The following is a 16127-nucleotide window of genomic DNA, read 5'->3' on the forward strand; positions in this document are numbered from 1 at the left end:
AGGCGGGCTCCCCAGTCAGGCCGCTGCACCTGTCAGGTGAGGGGGAGGAGAGGCTTGGCTGCCAGATTCAACTGGAAAGGAACCAGTCCCAGTCCAGCCGCAACCTGGGAGTGGGAAGCTGGAGGCAGCCCAGACGTCCCGGAGCCCTGCCGTCCTGGGGCGGAGACGGAATCAGGACACAGCTCGAGGTCAGGGCCAGAGGCGGGAGGTGAGGGTCTAGAGTGAGAGGGGGCAAGGCGAGGGGGAAGAGGAAGAGAGGCAGGATCAGAGAGAGGAGCCAGGCCAGGAAGAGGAGAGCTGGGAGACACCCAAAGAGAAACAGAAGGCAGACAGAGAGGGAGTGAGAGGCAGGAGCTGAGACACAGATCCCAGAGGAAGATAGACCAAAGGAGGAGGACAGAGAGAGACTGCTTTGGAGACAGAAAGGGAGGTGCTAGGACAGAAACCAAAAGGTGGCCCTATCAGGGAAGTAGAGGAGAGGCCGTTCCCGGGAAGCCCAGCTGCGGCACTTCTGGCCCCAACTGCCTCAGGTCTGCTGGCTCCAGGAAAGGTGGAAGAGGGAGGGAGGAGTGGGAGAATGTGGGCACCGGGTGGGACATGGGCTTGGCCAGGGGCAGCCTCACTCAGGTTTCAGAGGTGATGGGAAAGGGCACTCAGGGCCCAGAGCTCAGCCTTGACCCTGACCCTTGCTCTCCCTAGCCCACCACGGGGCTCATGAAGGGGGACAAGCTGGAGGAGCAGGACCCTAAAGCTCCGCAGCCCATGCCAGGGCTCAGGAAGGGGGACAAGCTGAAGGAGCAGGACTCTAGCCCTCCACAGCCCATCCCAAGGCCCAGGAACGGGGACAAGCATGAGGAGCAGGGACTGGGCCCTGAACCGGTGGCGCCCCAGGAGCCCACGGCGGAGGAGGAGGCCCTGATCGAGTTCCACCGCTCCTACCGAGAGCTCTTCGAGTTCTTCTGCAACAACACCACCATCCATGGCGCCATCCGCCTGGTGTGCTCGCAGCACAACCGCATGAAGACGGCCTTCTGGGCAGTGCTGTGGCTCTGCACCTTCGGTGTGATGTACTGGCAATTCGGCCTGCTGTTCGGAGAGTACTTCAGCTACCCCGTGAGCCTCAGCATCAACCTCAACTCCGACAAGCTCGTCTTCCCCGCGGTCACCATCTGCACCCTCAATCCCTACAGGTCGGTCAGTCCCGCTGTCTCTTCCTGGCGCCTGCGCCTGGAAGGGTGGTCCAGGGTGCTGAGGTGCTCACTGGGCAGGCAGAGCCTCAGACCTGAGGGTGAGAAGCCTCCAGCTTGCTGGACTGACGTCCCTGCCTGGTGGAGCCATCCTAGCACCCGAGGCTCACCCCGAGTGTGGTTGTCGGAGGAGCCTTGCCCTCCCCTGCCCTCTCTTCTCCTTCCCTCCCGTTCTCTTCTCCCTCCTGCAAGTGGGAGGGAGTGCTTGCAAAAGGGCAGGGGTGTGCTCAGCTCCATCCCTCTTTGGGAGCAAGATGCCAGCCAAGTATAAGACCTCGTCCACCTCAGCAGGAGAGTCTGATAGAGAGGTGAGGCTAGGCGAGGGGAGGTGAGGCCGCGCAGGTGCTGTGAAGGTGGGTGCTGTTGGTCTTTGTTCAGAAGGGGATGAAACAAATTTATGTTATGGAGAAAGCAAAGTGGGGGGTCGTGGACAGAACAAGGAGAATGGGTCCAGCCAGAGAGCAGCTCCTTGTGAAGCTGTTCCCCCAAAATCCCCAGGCTGAAATGTGGAGGCGATCCCTGCGGCTGCGCTGTTCACCTGCGCAGGTGCCTGACCTTTCCGTGCTTGGGTGTGTCCTGGAGTTTTGGGTTTCATCAGCGCTCTTTGCCAGTGCTGGGTCTGGAAACCGGAGGGGGTGGTAAGCATGGAGAACAGAGGAGGGCAGGGCTGAGTGTTTTTATGTACCTTCTATTTGTATTCACTCAGCCACGCCACCTCTTGGGGACACCTACATCAAGCCAGACACCGGGCTAGCCACCTGGCAAAGGTATTCATGAATAATTCATACACCCTTATTGAAGGCTGGGTAGTTTGCTGAGTTCTGGGGACAGAAAGCTAAAATAAGATGGCAGAGACAGGCATACAGGCCAGTAGCTGTGGCACACTGGGATCCGTATGATAAAAATGGTTAGTTAGTGTGCCTTCAAGGAGTGTAAAACCTTTATGAGTGTGAATGTGTGTGTACATATTGCTATGTGTGTGATTATGGATGCTTGGGACTGGTCACGCTGTGGGTGGAGGCCCCTTCATATATTCCATCATGTCCAAAGGTGTGTTATGGACTAAGAAAGGTTAGGACATCCTGTCCTGGAGAGAAAAAAAAAGCCAGGTCCTTTTGTTGATTAACCTCTGTATGACGTCCGGGTAGGACCATTTCCTTAGGAAGGTGCCATGTGCACAGACAACGCTAAGGTGTCTACAGGCATCTCATTTCATTCTCACATCTTACCAGGCAGGTGCTATTGTTATCCCTATTTTACACTTGAGGAAACTCAGGCAAAGAGAGGCAAGCCACAATATCACCAGCGAGTCACTGAACTGTGACTCATCCTGTTCACACCTCATCCCAAAACTCTGCCTCTTTTTAATAGCCAAGATGTGGGGTGTTGAGTGAATGAAATTTCCAGTCAGACGTGGTTTCCATCTCATCTCAGAGCTCTCTTGGGTCCTTCCTCTCGGCCTCATTTTTCTCCCCCTGGTTCCTGCAGGCATCTTCATCCCTTTAGGCCTTGGTGGAGGGGAGGGACGCAGCAGGAAGGGGAGGGTCGGCAGGCCAGGCAAGGCAGTGGGCACTCAATAACTATTTGTGGTTGAAAAGATGTCAGTGCGAGATGGAGAGGGAGGGCAGGGGTGAATAGGGCGAGGCCTGCACAGTTCTTAGGTTCTGCTGGTTGCAGGACCCTAGACCGTCCAGGAAAAAGCCAGGGAGAGGAAGCCATAAGCCCTGCCTCTGGGGCCTGCAGGCTGGGAGGCAGGCATCTGCCCAGAAAGACTCCCTCCTGCTTGAAGGGCTGCTGCAGAGTTAGGATGGAGAGAACGCCTAGGATGGGAGGAGAGTCGGAGAAGGCTCCCCAGCACGAGGGGAGGAGATTCAACACCCACCCAGCACTACACGCTTGACCTTGTAGTCACATTATGGGCTATGCCCTAAAACTGGGTGCTTATAGACACTCACTCATTTAATACTGACAAGTCCAGGGAGGTGGCCATTATTATTTCCATTTTTCAGATGAGGAAATTAAGGCTTGGCAAGGGGAAATAATTTGAACAAGGGAACATACATTATTTATTTATTTATTTATTAAATTAAAAAATACCGGCTGGGCGTGGTGGCTCATGCCTGTAATCCCAGCATTTTGGGAGGCCAAGGCAGGCGTTGAGGGGTCTGGGATGGAGCCCAAACAAGGTTGTTTAAAAGAGCCCCTACTTGAGGCCAAGAGTTCAAGACCAGCATGGCCAACATGGTGAAACTCCCATTTCTACTAAAAATACAAAAATCAGCTGGGCGTGGTGGAGCATACCTGTAGTCCCAGCTACTCGGGAGGCTGAGGCAGGAGAATCACCTCAGGAGGCCGAGGTTGCAGTGAGCCGAGATCACACCACTGCATTCTAGCCTGGGCCACAGAGCGAGACCCTGCTCAAAGAAAAAAAACAAAAAACAAAAAACGGTAATAACACTTGTATATATTTATGTGCCAGACATTTTTATAAATGAATCTACATCTAAATTAAATGATTCTGCTTTAAATTATTTAATCCTCACAACACAACTTGGAAGTAGGTATCATGATTACTCCTTTTTTTTTAAATATAAAGACAGGGTTTCACCATGTTGGTCAGGCTGGTCTTGAACTCCCAACCTCAGGTGATTCGCCCACCTTGGCCTCCAAAGTGCTTGGATTACAGGCGTGAGCCACCACGCCTGGCCGGTATCACGATTACTCTTATTTTATGGATGGGGAAACTGAGGCCCAGAGAGTTAAGTAACTGGCTCAACTTCAGATAGGCAGCAAGTGGTGAAACCAGGGCTCAAAAATGATCCCCCTACCCCCAGCGAGAAGCCAGGGCGTCTCAGGTTAGCAGCTGAGTCGCAAATCAAGTGTGTTTGATTCAAGGCTCTTTTTCCCATTACACTTTAAGTAGGGATCAGGCAAAGGCCTCCGAGGGTTGTGGCAGCTGGTGGAAGCCCAGCATGTAGAGCAGCAGTTATAGAAGGACAATTTGTCAGGCGTGCAGCAGGGAGGGATCCAGGGCCACTCCTGCTCAGGAGGCAGGCAGGGCGGGAGGACAGGTTCACGCAGCCTGGTGCTGGCCACCAGTGAGTGAATCATGTGGAGCGCAGTGAGTGACTCCTACAGAGGAATTCAGTTGATGAGCCAGAGGGACTGGAGTGAGGCAGAGTCCTCCAGGGCTGCCCACCTGCTGAAGGTCACCACCAGCAGAGGGAGAAGAGGAAGAGGGGCATGTGGGACTCTGTGCTGCTTTACAACTTCGAGGAAAGGGGACAAAGCGCTGAAGACCTTTCCGACTAAGCAAGGGAGTGCTGAGTCCAAAGGGAAGGGTTGGCCACTGCAACCCCTTTCTCTCTGGTCATACCTACAGTCATACCTACAATCATGGGAAACAGAGCCCATAGACATAGTTTTCATCCAGTCCCAGGAACGGTTTAGGCTGGACCTAAGAACTTGGGGTTCTTGAACAATGAAGGAGGTCATGGTAGCGTCTTTCCTGGACATGGCACAGCAGGAGGCCTGGCAGCAGGTGTGGGTGAGGCAAGGGGCAATTTCCCAGACAGAGTCCTTTGGGGAGGGTGGGAAAACCCTGAGCTAGGGAGTCTGTCCCTGCCTGTGGTTCCCTGATGTGGCAGCGTGACCCTGCACTCCCTGGGCAGTCTGGACACCAGGCTTTGCTCAGCAGGCCTGGCAGGAGAAAAGCCTGGACTCTTAAGTGTTGATTCCCCTCTAGCCCTGCCACGGTGGTTGAATCCTCCTCATCTCAGGAACCTTGCTACCTCTACGGCAGATGCTATTAAAAAGTTCTTCCTGGCCAGGCACAGTGGCTCATGCCTGTAATCCCAGCACTTTGGGAGGCCGAGGCGGGCAGATCCCTTGAGGTCAGGAGTTCGAGACCAGCCTGAGCAACATAGTGAAACCCTGTCTGTACAAAAAAAAAAAAAAAAAAAATTAGCCAGGCATGGTGGTGTGCACCTGTGGTCCCAGCTACTCGGGAGGCTGAGGCATGAAAATCACTTGAGCCTCTCACTGCCCTGGCTATTCATCCTCTGGGCAATTGTTGGTTTGTGAGCACCTACTGCTCTTAAAATGTCCTAGGGCCGGGCATGGTGGCTAACACCTATAATCCCAGCACTTTGGGAGGCTGGGGTGGGCGGATCACCTGAGGTCAGGAGTTCAAGACCATCCTGGCTAACATGGCGAAACCCTGTCTCTACTAAAAAATACAAACACTAGCCAGGTGTGGTGTTGTGCACCTGCTACTCGGGAGGCTGAGGTGAGGCAGAGAATTGCTTGAACCTGGGAGGCAGAGGTTGCAGTGAGCTGAGATCGCGCCTCGGCACGCCTGGGCAACAAGGTGACACTCTGTCTCAGAAAAAAAAAAAAAAATGTCGTAGCCAGGACTGAACTCCACATGTGATCTGAGAGCTCGGAACAGCCTCTAGTGGGGCGATCTCTGTTACCTGGCCTCTGTCCTCAGCGGGGCTCACAGGTGAGGGGCACCTGTCTGTGAACACACTGTGGTGCAGGCTGAGCTCGGAGGGACTGTGTGGGGAGGACTCCACTGGGGTTGTGTGTTCACAACCCCCTGGGAGAAAAGGCTGGAGATGCTGAGAGGTGGAGAATGGCCTGTGGTAGGGCTAGAAGGGGCCAAAGAAGGAGAAGTCAAGGCTTCTAGGTGGTCCCTGGAGGTGGGAGAGAGCACTTGCCGGGAGGAGGTTAGTGCGTTTCTTGTGCCCAGCTCTGTCTGGTAATCTGGGAATGCTGGCTGAGTGCTCCGGTAGGGCCTCCGGGTGGGATGGGCCTAGGCAAGTCCCAAGGCTGTCAGGGTGAGCATAGGCTCTTCTGTGAGGGGAGGCCACCAGGGCTAAGAGGGAGGAAAGAGGAGGAGACCAGATGACCAGAGAGCAAGGTGTCAGGCCCCAAGTCTCCCAGGGTCCCTGTACCCTGCTGGTCTGTCCTGGACAGAGAGGAGCTAGACAGGAGAGGGCCAGCTGCAGGGAAAGGAGACTGCTTCCTGATCTCAAATGCTTCAGAGCTCAGAGGCAGACACAGTGGAAAAGCAAGGGCCATGGCGTGAGCAGGCCTGGCTTCACATCTTGGCTCCAGTCTTTCCTGACTGAGTGACCCTGGGAAATTCGCCTAGTTGACAGGCCTCAGTTTCCTCAACTGTAAAATGGAGATAATAATGCCTGCCTGATGGAATTGTGTATGGGCTGACTTACTCTCCAGTCAGTGTAGGGCTGCCTGCCAGAGCAGATGGGAGTGAGGGCAGTGAGCATGACCTGGGGAGGAGGTCAAGGCTAGAAGGGCTGGCCTGTCCGGAGGAACCCCTGTGGGCATTCTTTTTTTTTTTTTTTTTTTTTGAGACAGAATCTTACTCTGTTGCCCAGGCTGGAGTGCAGTGGTGTGATCTTGGCTCATTGCAATCTCTCCCTCCCGGTTTGGAGCAATTTTCCTGCCTCAGGCTCCCAAGTAGCTGGGATTACAAGTGCGTGCCAACATGCCCAGCTAATTTTTGTATTTTAAGTAGAGATGGGGTTTCACCATGTTGGCCAGGCTGGTCTTGGACTCCTGACCGCAAGTGATCCATCCACCTCAGCCTCCCAGAGTGCTGGGATTATAGGTGTGAGCCACCGTGCCCAGCCCCTGTGGGCATTCTTTATCCCTTCCTTCTAGCCCCTGGTCTTCTCAAAACAAGATCAGGTGTCTTCAGTGTGCCCTCTGTTTAGTGGTCCATTCTCTTAGCTCTAGGTGTCCTCTGCCTCTCGCTATAGGAATTTCTAGTATTGGGGGGTCAGGAAGGGAGAGAGAGATTTGTGTTTTGAGAGAGTGATATAGGAATCCTTTATATCTTATGCCAAAAAAGGGGAGCAGTAGAGCTTGTGGAGTGAAGAAATTCCCTATGGAGTCCAACCTCCCCTGGAGGCCTTGTCACATGTGTGTGTGGGGGGGGGATCAAGGGCTGGGAGCCCAGGCTGTGCTCAGTGCGGGGCTCATCCGTGAGGCCAGGCAGGAGGGAGGGGCATAGAGCGGCAGCATGGAGGAGGGAGCCTGGCACAGGGATGGCATGGGGCTCCCCAGGGAAGAGGAGTGTGGCCAGAGAAGTGACAACCAGATTGACATTGGTGATGAGAGAGAGGGGAGCAGGAGGCAGAAGGGACCTGAGCCAGTGTGGGGGAGGGGTGGAAAGGGAGGCCCAGCCAGGATGTGGTGGAAATAACTCCAGCCAAGTGGGGGATCTGGATTCCTCCTGTGTGACCTTGAGAAACGCAATTCGCTTTCCTGGGCTCCAGGCTCCTCTGTGTCTTCTTGATAGTCGATGGTCTCTTCACTTTGTGTCACTGAATATTTTCTTATTTAACCCTCCAAGAGCTTCATGTGGTAGGCAGATCTAGTGTTATGCCCATTTTACGGATAAGGAATTCAGACTGAGATTCAGAAAGATTGGGTAACTTACCCAGCGTTACATAGACAGAAAGTGTGTGACCAGAACCCCAGGCCCCACATCTCCTAGATTCTGGCTCTGGTGCTCTTTCTGGGGCACCGTGTGGCCCTCCTAAAATAGCCAGAGGTAGCAGGGAAGGACCAGAGGGCAGTGTTGCGGTTGGAGTGCTGTCTGACCCATTTGTTAGCTGTGCCGTCTGGAACAAGTCATCATGCCTCAGGTTTTTCACCTGGAAAAGGGAGGACAATTGTGTTAGCTAATAGTGGCTAACAATATAGTGCGTTTCGCTGAAGATTAACTCATGTTAAAGAAGTTTTAGCCTAAAGCCATCTCTTTGCCTTTTTAAAGTTTGACCTAAAGGTTGCTTTGTGCATGGTGAACTGCAGCCTAGCTGGATGTGTGTTTACACTAGAGTGTGTTACACTATAACCTACCTTTGTAGCAATCACAGAGTTTTGGCCAATGAAAGGCAGCCCACTGTTCAAACCCTGTCCAAACAGGGCAAACGCCGAAGGTATAACCAATCTGGCTGTTTCTGTACCTCACTTCCGTTTTCTGTGCGTCACTTTGCTTTTCCTGTCCGTGAATATTACCTGACCATTCAGCAGCCCCGAGTCGCTCTGAACCTATTTTGGTTGGGCGGGTGGTGGGGGCGCTACTTGATTTGAGATTCATTTTTTGCTCAGTGAAACTCAAGTTAAATTTAATTTGTTTAAAGTTTTTAACAGTTAAATAATGTACATTCTAATGCCACAGTGCCTGGCTCATAGTAAGTGCTCAATAAACGCTAGCTTTGATTGCCATTCTTTTAACTACTAATAACAAGCAAGTCTCTAAGAATGCCAAACACACACCTTTGGCCAGAGCCACATTTCCTCCTGTGAGAGGTTTAAGGGCTGCCAGAGCTGATGCCTAAGGCCCAGCCAGCTAGACTTTTATGGTAGAGATGGAAATAGAGCTAAATGGAAGAGGAAGTGAAGATCTGGACTAGACAGTGGTTCATGTATCTGCACGTTAGGACCACGTGGGGGCTCTTCTAAACAACCTTGTTCTGGCCCCATCCCAGATTCATTAAATCTGAATCTCTGGCAAGTAGGACCCTGCACTGGTATTTTTTTCTTTAAGTGAGGCATAATTTACATACAATAAAATGAACAAATCTTGAGTGCCCCCTGAAGTTTGACAGTCAAGATGTTGAACACTCCTTGTCAATTCCTCTTCCTCTCCCACCATCATTTTCTGAATTCTATCACCATCAACTAGTTTGGTCTGTTGTAGAATTCATATAAATGGGATCATACAGTATGTATTTTCTTGTATGTGCATCTGACTTATTTTGCTTAATGTTTCTGGAATTCTTCTCTGTTCTTTTGCAAGTATCAGTTCCTTTTTATTGCTGAGTGGTTTTGATGAACCGATTCTGGTTGAGGGACTGCCTGATTAGAGTATCATTCTTTGCTTAAGTAAACTCTGTTGAATATAATTTTGTCTAAAGTTCTTCTTTTAACAATTAAATAATGTACATTCTAATACCATAGTGCCTGGCACATAGTAAGTGCTCAATAAATGCTATGATTGCCATTCCTTTTTTTTTTTTTTTTTAAAGACGGGGGTCTCGCTCTGTTGCCTAGGCTGGAGTGCAGTCTCTGTTGCCCAGGCTAGAGTGCAGTCGCATGATCACAACTCACTGTAGCCTCTACACTCCCAGACTCAAGCAATTCTTCTGCCTCAGCCTTCTGAGTAGCTGGGACTCCAGGTGTGTACCACCACATCTGGTCAATTTTTGTATTTTTTTATAGATACAGGGTTTCGTTGTGTTGCCCAAGCTGGTATCAACTCCCGAGCTCAAGTGATCTACCCACTTGACCTTCCTAAGTCGGAATTGCAGGTGTAAACCACCATGCCCCGCTGATTGCCATTCTTTTAATTAGCAGTAATGAGCAAGTTTCCTAGAATGCCAAACACACACGTTCAACACTCCTTTGAGTTGCTTTAGGCTTTTTGGCTATTATAAATAAAATGGCTATGAACATTCATGTACAAATTTTTATGTTTTTCTTGCTCTTATGTAGTAGCTAGGAGTGGACCTGGTAAAATATTTAGAAATGAAACTACTGAGTCATAAGGTAGATATGTATGTTTAAATTTATAAGCAACTACTGACTGGTCCTCCAAAGCAGTGGTACCATTTTATACTCCCATCAGCAGCTTAGAAGAATTCCAGTTGCTGTCTACACCTTCATCAACACTTGTATGGTCAGTCTTTCTAATTTTAGCCTTTCTTTCTTTTTTTTTTTTTACAGAGAGAGAGAATAGGAAGGAGGAAAAAGGAAGAGAAAGAGAGAGAGAGAATGGGGAGGAGGAAGAAGGAAAAGAAAGAGGGAGAAAGAATGGGAATATTGCTTTCTTGCTCAGGCTAGAATGCAATTTAGTAATGGGTATTGAAAACCTCTTTTATAGTGATAATTATACTTAATGATGTAGTCAGGAAGGAATAAGGGAAGAAGATAACAAACAAACAGCCAACCAATATTTCATTTAAACCTATGAAATGCTATGCGATTACTGAGGAGTGATTTACTTCCAATTATATAGTCACCTTTGGAATAGGTGTGAGGTGGTAATGTATGTTTTGTGTATTTGAAGTGGAGAGTTCTATAAATGTTTATTAAGTTTACTTGTTCCGGGTCTGAGTTCAAGTTCTGAATATCCTTGTTAATTTTCTATCTCGTTGATCTATAGAATCGTTAGCTCTTCTTGTTGCATTGATCCTTTTGCCATTATGTAATGTCCTTCTTTGCCTCTTTTGATCTTTGTTGCTTTAAAGTCTACTTTATCAGAGGCGAGAATTGCATCTCCTGCTTTTTGTTTATTAGTTTATTTTTACTCTCTGTTTGATTGGTACATCTTCCTCCTTCTCTCTGAGTCTTTGTGTATTGTTGCATGTAAGATGGGCCCGGATGCAGCATACCGATGGGTTTTGGCTTTTTATCCAATTAAAATATATATAAGTTTAATACCGGCGTTTGATGCTAGCTGGCTGTTTTGCCCATTAGTTGATGTAAATTTTTTATTGTGTTACAGTTCTTTGCTTTTTGATGTATTTTTGGAAAGGCTGATATTGGTTGTTCCTTTATATGTATAGTGCTTCTTTCAGAAGCTCTTGTAAAGCAGGCCTGGTGGTGGTGAACTCTCTAAGTACTTGTTTGTTTGCAAAAGATTTAATTTTTCCTTCGCTCATAAAGCTTAGTTTGGCTGGATAGGAAATTCTGGGTTGAAAGTTCTTTTCTTTAAGGATGTTAAATATTGGTCCCCACTCTTTTCTGGCTTGTAGGGTTTCTGCTGAGAGATCTGCTGTAAGTCTGATAGGTTTCCCTTTATGGGTAACCTGACCTTTCTCTCTGGCTGCTCTTAGTATTTTCTCCTTCATTTCAACCCTAATAAATCTGGCGATTATGTGCCTTGGGGTTGGTCTTCTTGAAGAATATCTTTGTGGTGTTCTCTGTATTACCTGGAGTTGAATATTACCCTGCCTTGCCAGGTTGGGAAAATTTTCCTGAATGATATCCTGAAGAGTATTTTCCAACTTGGATTCATTCTCTTCATCACATTCAGGTACACCTATCAAACGTAAATTAGGTCTTTTCACATAGTCCCATATTTCCTGGAGACTTTGCTCATTCCTTTTCATCCTTTTTTCTGCATTCTTGTCTTCTCGTTTCATTTCACTGAGCTGGTCCTCGACTTCTGATATCCTTCCTTCTGCTTGATCAATTCGACTGTTTAAACTTGTGCATGCTTCGCGAAGTTCTCGTGTTGTGTTTTTCAGCTCCATCAATTCACTTATATTCCTCTCTAAATTGTCCATTCTCGTTAACATTTCGTCAAACCTTTTTTCAAGGTTCTTAGTTTCTTTGCATTGGGTTAGAACAAGTTCTTTTAATTCACAGAAGTTTCTTATCACCCACGTTTTGAAACCTGCGTCTGTTATTGGAACACAGGTGTAATCTATTAAGCCTTGTTCCGTTACTGATGAGGAATTGCAATCCCCTGTAGAGGGAGAGGCATTCTGATTTTGAGTATTCTCTACCTTCTTACGCTGGTTTCTTCCCTTCATTATATATTTGTCCGTCTGTCGTCTTTATAATTACCGACTTTCTAACTGGGTCTCTGACGTCCAACTTGTTGATTCCCTGCGCCGAGATCTGAGCATTCCACTGAGCCGGCCAAAACAGCGGTGTTAAGATTGATGGTGCTTTTCTTCCCGGGAATCTCCGGACTCTGCACCAAGAACTGGCGTGCTAAGGCACCAGCAAAACCGCCACGCCGGCCACAAGAGTCGCCCTGGCGACCCGTGGATCTCCTCCACTGGGAATCTCCTGGTCCGTGAGCAACTAATTTTCGTCTGAAAGTGTGGCGTCCTCTCGTTCTTTGCGCTTTCACTGGGAGGTACGTGCCCGAGCTGCTAATCATCAGCCATCTTGGATCTCTCTCCCAATTTTAGCCTTTCTAATGGTACTTTATTATGGATTTAATTAGCATTTCTCTGAGGACTAATTATGTTGGGTAGCTTTTCAGGTGTTTGGTGACTATTTGTATACGTTTTTTGGTCATTAAAAAAAATTTTTAATTGTTAATTTGTAAGAATTCTTTTTATATCAAGATGATCTTTTCATTAGGTGTTTTTCCTTTAAAAAAACAGCTTTATTGAGACATAATTCACATATCATACAATTTACCCACTTAAAAGTCAATTGCTTTCAATATATTTCACAGAATCATGCAATTACACTACAATCAATTTTAGAACGTTTTCATCACCTCAAAAGAAACCACATACCCACCAGCAGGCACTCATCTTTCCCTCCTATCTACCTCACTCCTAACCCTGCACAACCACTAATCTTTCTATCTCTCTAGATTTGCTTATTCTGGAAGTGTCCTGTAAATAGAATCGTGCTATGTGTCGTCTTCTGTGAGTGTCTTCTTTCATTTAGTGCCAAATTTTCAAGCGTCATTCGTGTTGTAGCATACATAGATCAGTACTTATTCCCTTTTTATTTGCCAAATAAGATTCCAGTGTATGGATACACCACATTTTATTTATACTTTTATCAATTGATGGGTTATTTCTACTTTTTGGCTATTAGGAATAATACTGGTATGAACATTTGTGCACATTTGTGTGTGTGTGTGTCTGTAGGTGGACATATGTTTTCATTTCTCTTAGGAGCGGAATGGATGGGTTATATGGTAGCTCTATATCTAAACTTTTGAGGAACTTCCAGATTGTTTTCCAAAGTGATTGTATCATTTTTATATTCTCACTAGCTATGTACAGTGTCAGAATCTTTTAAAAATGTAGGTCTGTCCATAGTGTGCCTACTACATAGGGTTGTTGTAGGGATTCTTTGTTAGATATTTTTCTTATAAGAAAATTTTGCCCACCCCGAGTTCAGGAAGATATCTTCCATCCTCTAGTGTTTTTGGTTCTGAATTTTATGTTTAGGTTATGATTCATCTTGAATTAACTTTTGCGTGTATAGTATAGAGGTTGAGGGTCATTTTTTCCCCAATACGGTATTCAGTCGTTCTAGCACACTCTGCTAACAAATTTTATTTTCTCCACTGAATTGGTGTTTTGGTCAAAAAGCAGTTGACCGTCTACGCTGAGTTTATTTCTGAACTCTATTCTGTTCCATTGATCTATTGTCTCTCCTTATCAAGAACCACATTGTTTTGATTACTGTGGCTTTATAGTAAATACTAAAGTCAGGAGGAATAAATTTTCCAACTTGGCTCTTGTTTTCCAAAATTTTCTGGCTATTCTAGATTGTTTGCATTTCCAGATAAATCTTAGAACCAGTCTGTCAATTTCTTTTATTTATTTATTTATTTATTTATTTATTTTTGAGATGGAGTCTCACTTTCACCCAGGCTGGAGTACAATGGCTTGATCTCAGCTCACTGCAACCTCCACCCCCCCACCCCTCCCCTTCAAGTGATTCTCCTGCCGCAGCGTCCTGGAGTAGCTGGGATTACAGGTGCCTGTCACTGTGCCTCGCTAATTAATTTTTGTATTTTCAGTAGAGACGGGGTTTCACCATCTTGGCCAGGCTGGTCTTGAACTTCTGACCTCGTGATCTACCCGCCTCGGCCTCTCAAAATGTTGAGATTACAGGTGTGAGCCACTGGTGCCCAGCCAGATGCAGTGGCTCACACCTGCAATTCCACCATGTTGGGAGGCCGAGGTGGCTGGATTACTTGGGCTTAGGAGTTGGAGACCAGCCTGGGCAACATGGTGAAACCCCCTCTGTACAAAAAATACAAAAATTAGCTACGTGCGGCGGCACGCTTGTGGTCCCAAGGTTGTGGTCCCAAGAGAGGTTGAGGTGGGAGGATTGCTTGAGCCCAGGAGGAGACTGCAGTGAGTGGTGACTGTGTCACTGCACTCCAGCTTGGGTGACAGAGCGAGACCCTGTCCAAAAAAACAAAAACAAAAAGCTGGAATTTTGATCGGGATTGTGTTGAATCCATGAACATATGTATCTCTCCACTTACTCTGGTCTATTTCAGCAGGGATTTCAATGTAGTTTTCAGTGTGCACAATATAGTTTTCAGTCTTGCACCTTTTGTTACATTTATTTCTATGTATTTGATGTTGTTTATGTTATTTAATATTGCTGTTGTATTTCTGGTTTTATTTTCCAATTTTTTGTTGCATGTGGAAATGCAATTAATTTTTGTGTGTGTTTTGTACTCAGCAACCTTGTTCAGTTTATTAGTTCTGTATTTGTTTTGTTTTGGTAGATTGCATCCCTAAGGCCCTGCTTCTCTGGACTTTCCTGATGGAGATGGTAGTAGGACCTGTACTGAGAAGAAGGAATGTGGGGATTTATAGTGACTGTTTAATTTACGGTGTTTGGGCCGCACCCGAAACATATGAAAACAGTCTTCGGAGGAGGGAGGCGGGGTGGGTGAGGCATCCTGTATTTTCAGTTTCTGGGGAGATTCTAAAAGTGCACTTGTGAACTCTTGATTTAGGTGCTATGCGGCACTCAAGCCGAGCGGCCACTGACCCTCGCCTGAGGGGATCAGGACGGGATGACCTGGGCACCACGGTCACGCCCAGGCCAAGGCCCCCACCCTTCCCCTTCTCGGTAAAGGGCAGGCAAGTTCCGGGTTCCCTTCTAGGTCCAAGCGAAGGGGAGGAGAGCGCCCCACAGACGACAGGTGCCTCCCGCCTCTCTGCTTCAATAAATAGGCCGTAGTAACTGCCGTCCCAGCCCGGCCCCGCTGCCTCCGCCTCCCCCGTGGACACACCTGTTTACCCTTCCCCGCCCGACCGGCGGGAGACGCCACGGCGACCCCAGCCCCGCCCGGGATTCTCCGGGGTGGCCCGGCCTCCCGGGGCACAGATGAGGACCCCGACCTCCGGAGGGGCGGACACTGGCGCGAGGCCCCCTGGCCCGACGCTTGTCCCCTCGCCCCTTCCAGGTATGCAGAGATTAAAGAGGAGCTGGAGGAGCTGGACCGCATCACCGAGCAGACGCTCTACGACCTGTACAAGTACAACTCCACCACCCTCGCGGCCCGCTCCCGCGGCCGTCGCGACGTTCGGGGGACTCTGCCGCACCCCCTGCAGCGCCTGAGGGTCCCGCCCCCGCCTCACGGGACCCGTCGTGCACGTAGCGCGGCCTCCAGCGTTCGGGACAACAACCCCCAAGTGGACAGGAAGGACTGGAAGATCGGCTTCCAGCTGGTGAGGCCCGCAGCGCCCTGGCCCCGCCCACCCAATGGGCTCCGCCCCTTTCCGGACCCGCCAGTGCAGCCCAGTGACACCGTGCGGGGCCTAGCGGGCTCGCGAGCAAAAAAATAAGTAAATAGATACAAATAATAACAGATAATTAAAACACCTCTCGGTGCCCAAGCTTATGGGGCCTCCTTCTCGGGGGCGGGGGCAATGTAGAAGCGTTTCAGTGATGGGAAGTCAAATCTATTATGGAAAATATACTTTTATTATTATTATTTTTATTGTTTTACTGTGTCTGGTCCTTGATTCAGGAAGGAAGATGCAACTTTCTGAATTCCAGTCCCCACTGGTGGGACTCAGTTGGGATCCTCCAGCGTGATGAAGAACTGGACTAACAGCCCAAGATAGAGAATAAGGAGACAGTTTTTAAAAAAAGGAAACTTAATTTTTTTTTCTTTTGAGACGGAGTTTCGCTCTTGTTGCCCAAGCTGGAGTGCAACGGCGCGATCTTAGCTCACTACACCCTCTGCCTCCCGGGTTCAAGCGATTCTCTTGCTTCAGCCTCCTGAGTAGCTAGGATTACAGGCATGTGCCACCACGCCTGGATAATTTTGTATTTTTAGTAGAGACAGGGTTTCTCCATGTTGGTCAGGCTGGTCTTGAGCTC

The 16127-nt window shown here is 48.5% G+C and overlaps 1 protein-coding gene across 3 annotated transcripts in view; it reads left to right on the forward strand.

The window, feature by feature from the left end:
- SCNN1A (sodium channel epithelial 1 subunit alpha) overlaps positions 1-16127 on the forward strand; it is a 32456-nt gene that overhangs the window by 700 nt on the left and 15629 nt on the right. The window contains exons 2-4 of one of the 3 annotated variants that reach the window (XM_012455926.3): positions 3-188; positions 700-1190; positions 15205-15469. In XM_012455926.3, the coding sequence (XP_012311349.2) occupies positions 3-188; positions 700-1190; positions 15205-15469 (942 nt within the window). The other 2 variants (XM_064377515.1, XM_012455927.3) reach the window with 2 other exon arrangements.

Source organism: Aotus nancymaae, unplaced genomic scaffold (genome assembly GCF_030222135.1).
Source record: "Aotus nancymaae isolate 86718 unplaced genomic scaffold, 86718_ANA_hifiasm-v0.15.2.pri h1tg000016l, whole genome shotgun sequence".
In the NCBI taxonomy this organism is placed as follows: Eukaryota; Metazoa; Chordata; class Mammalia; order Primates; family Aotidae; genus Aotus; species Aotus nancymaae.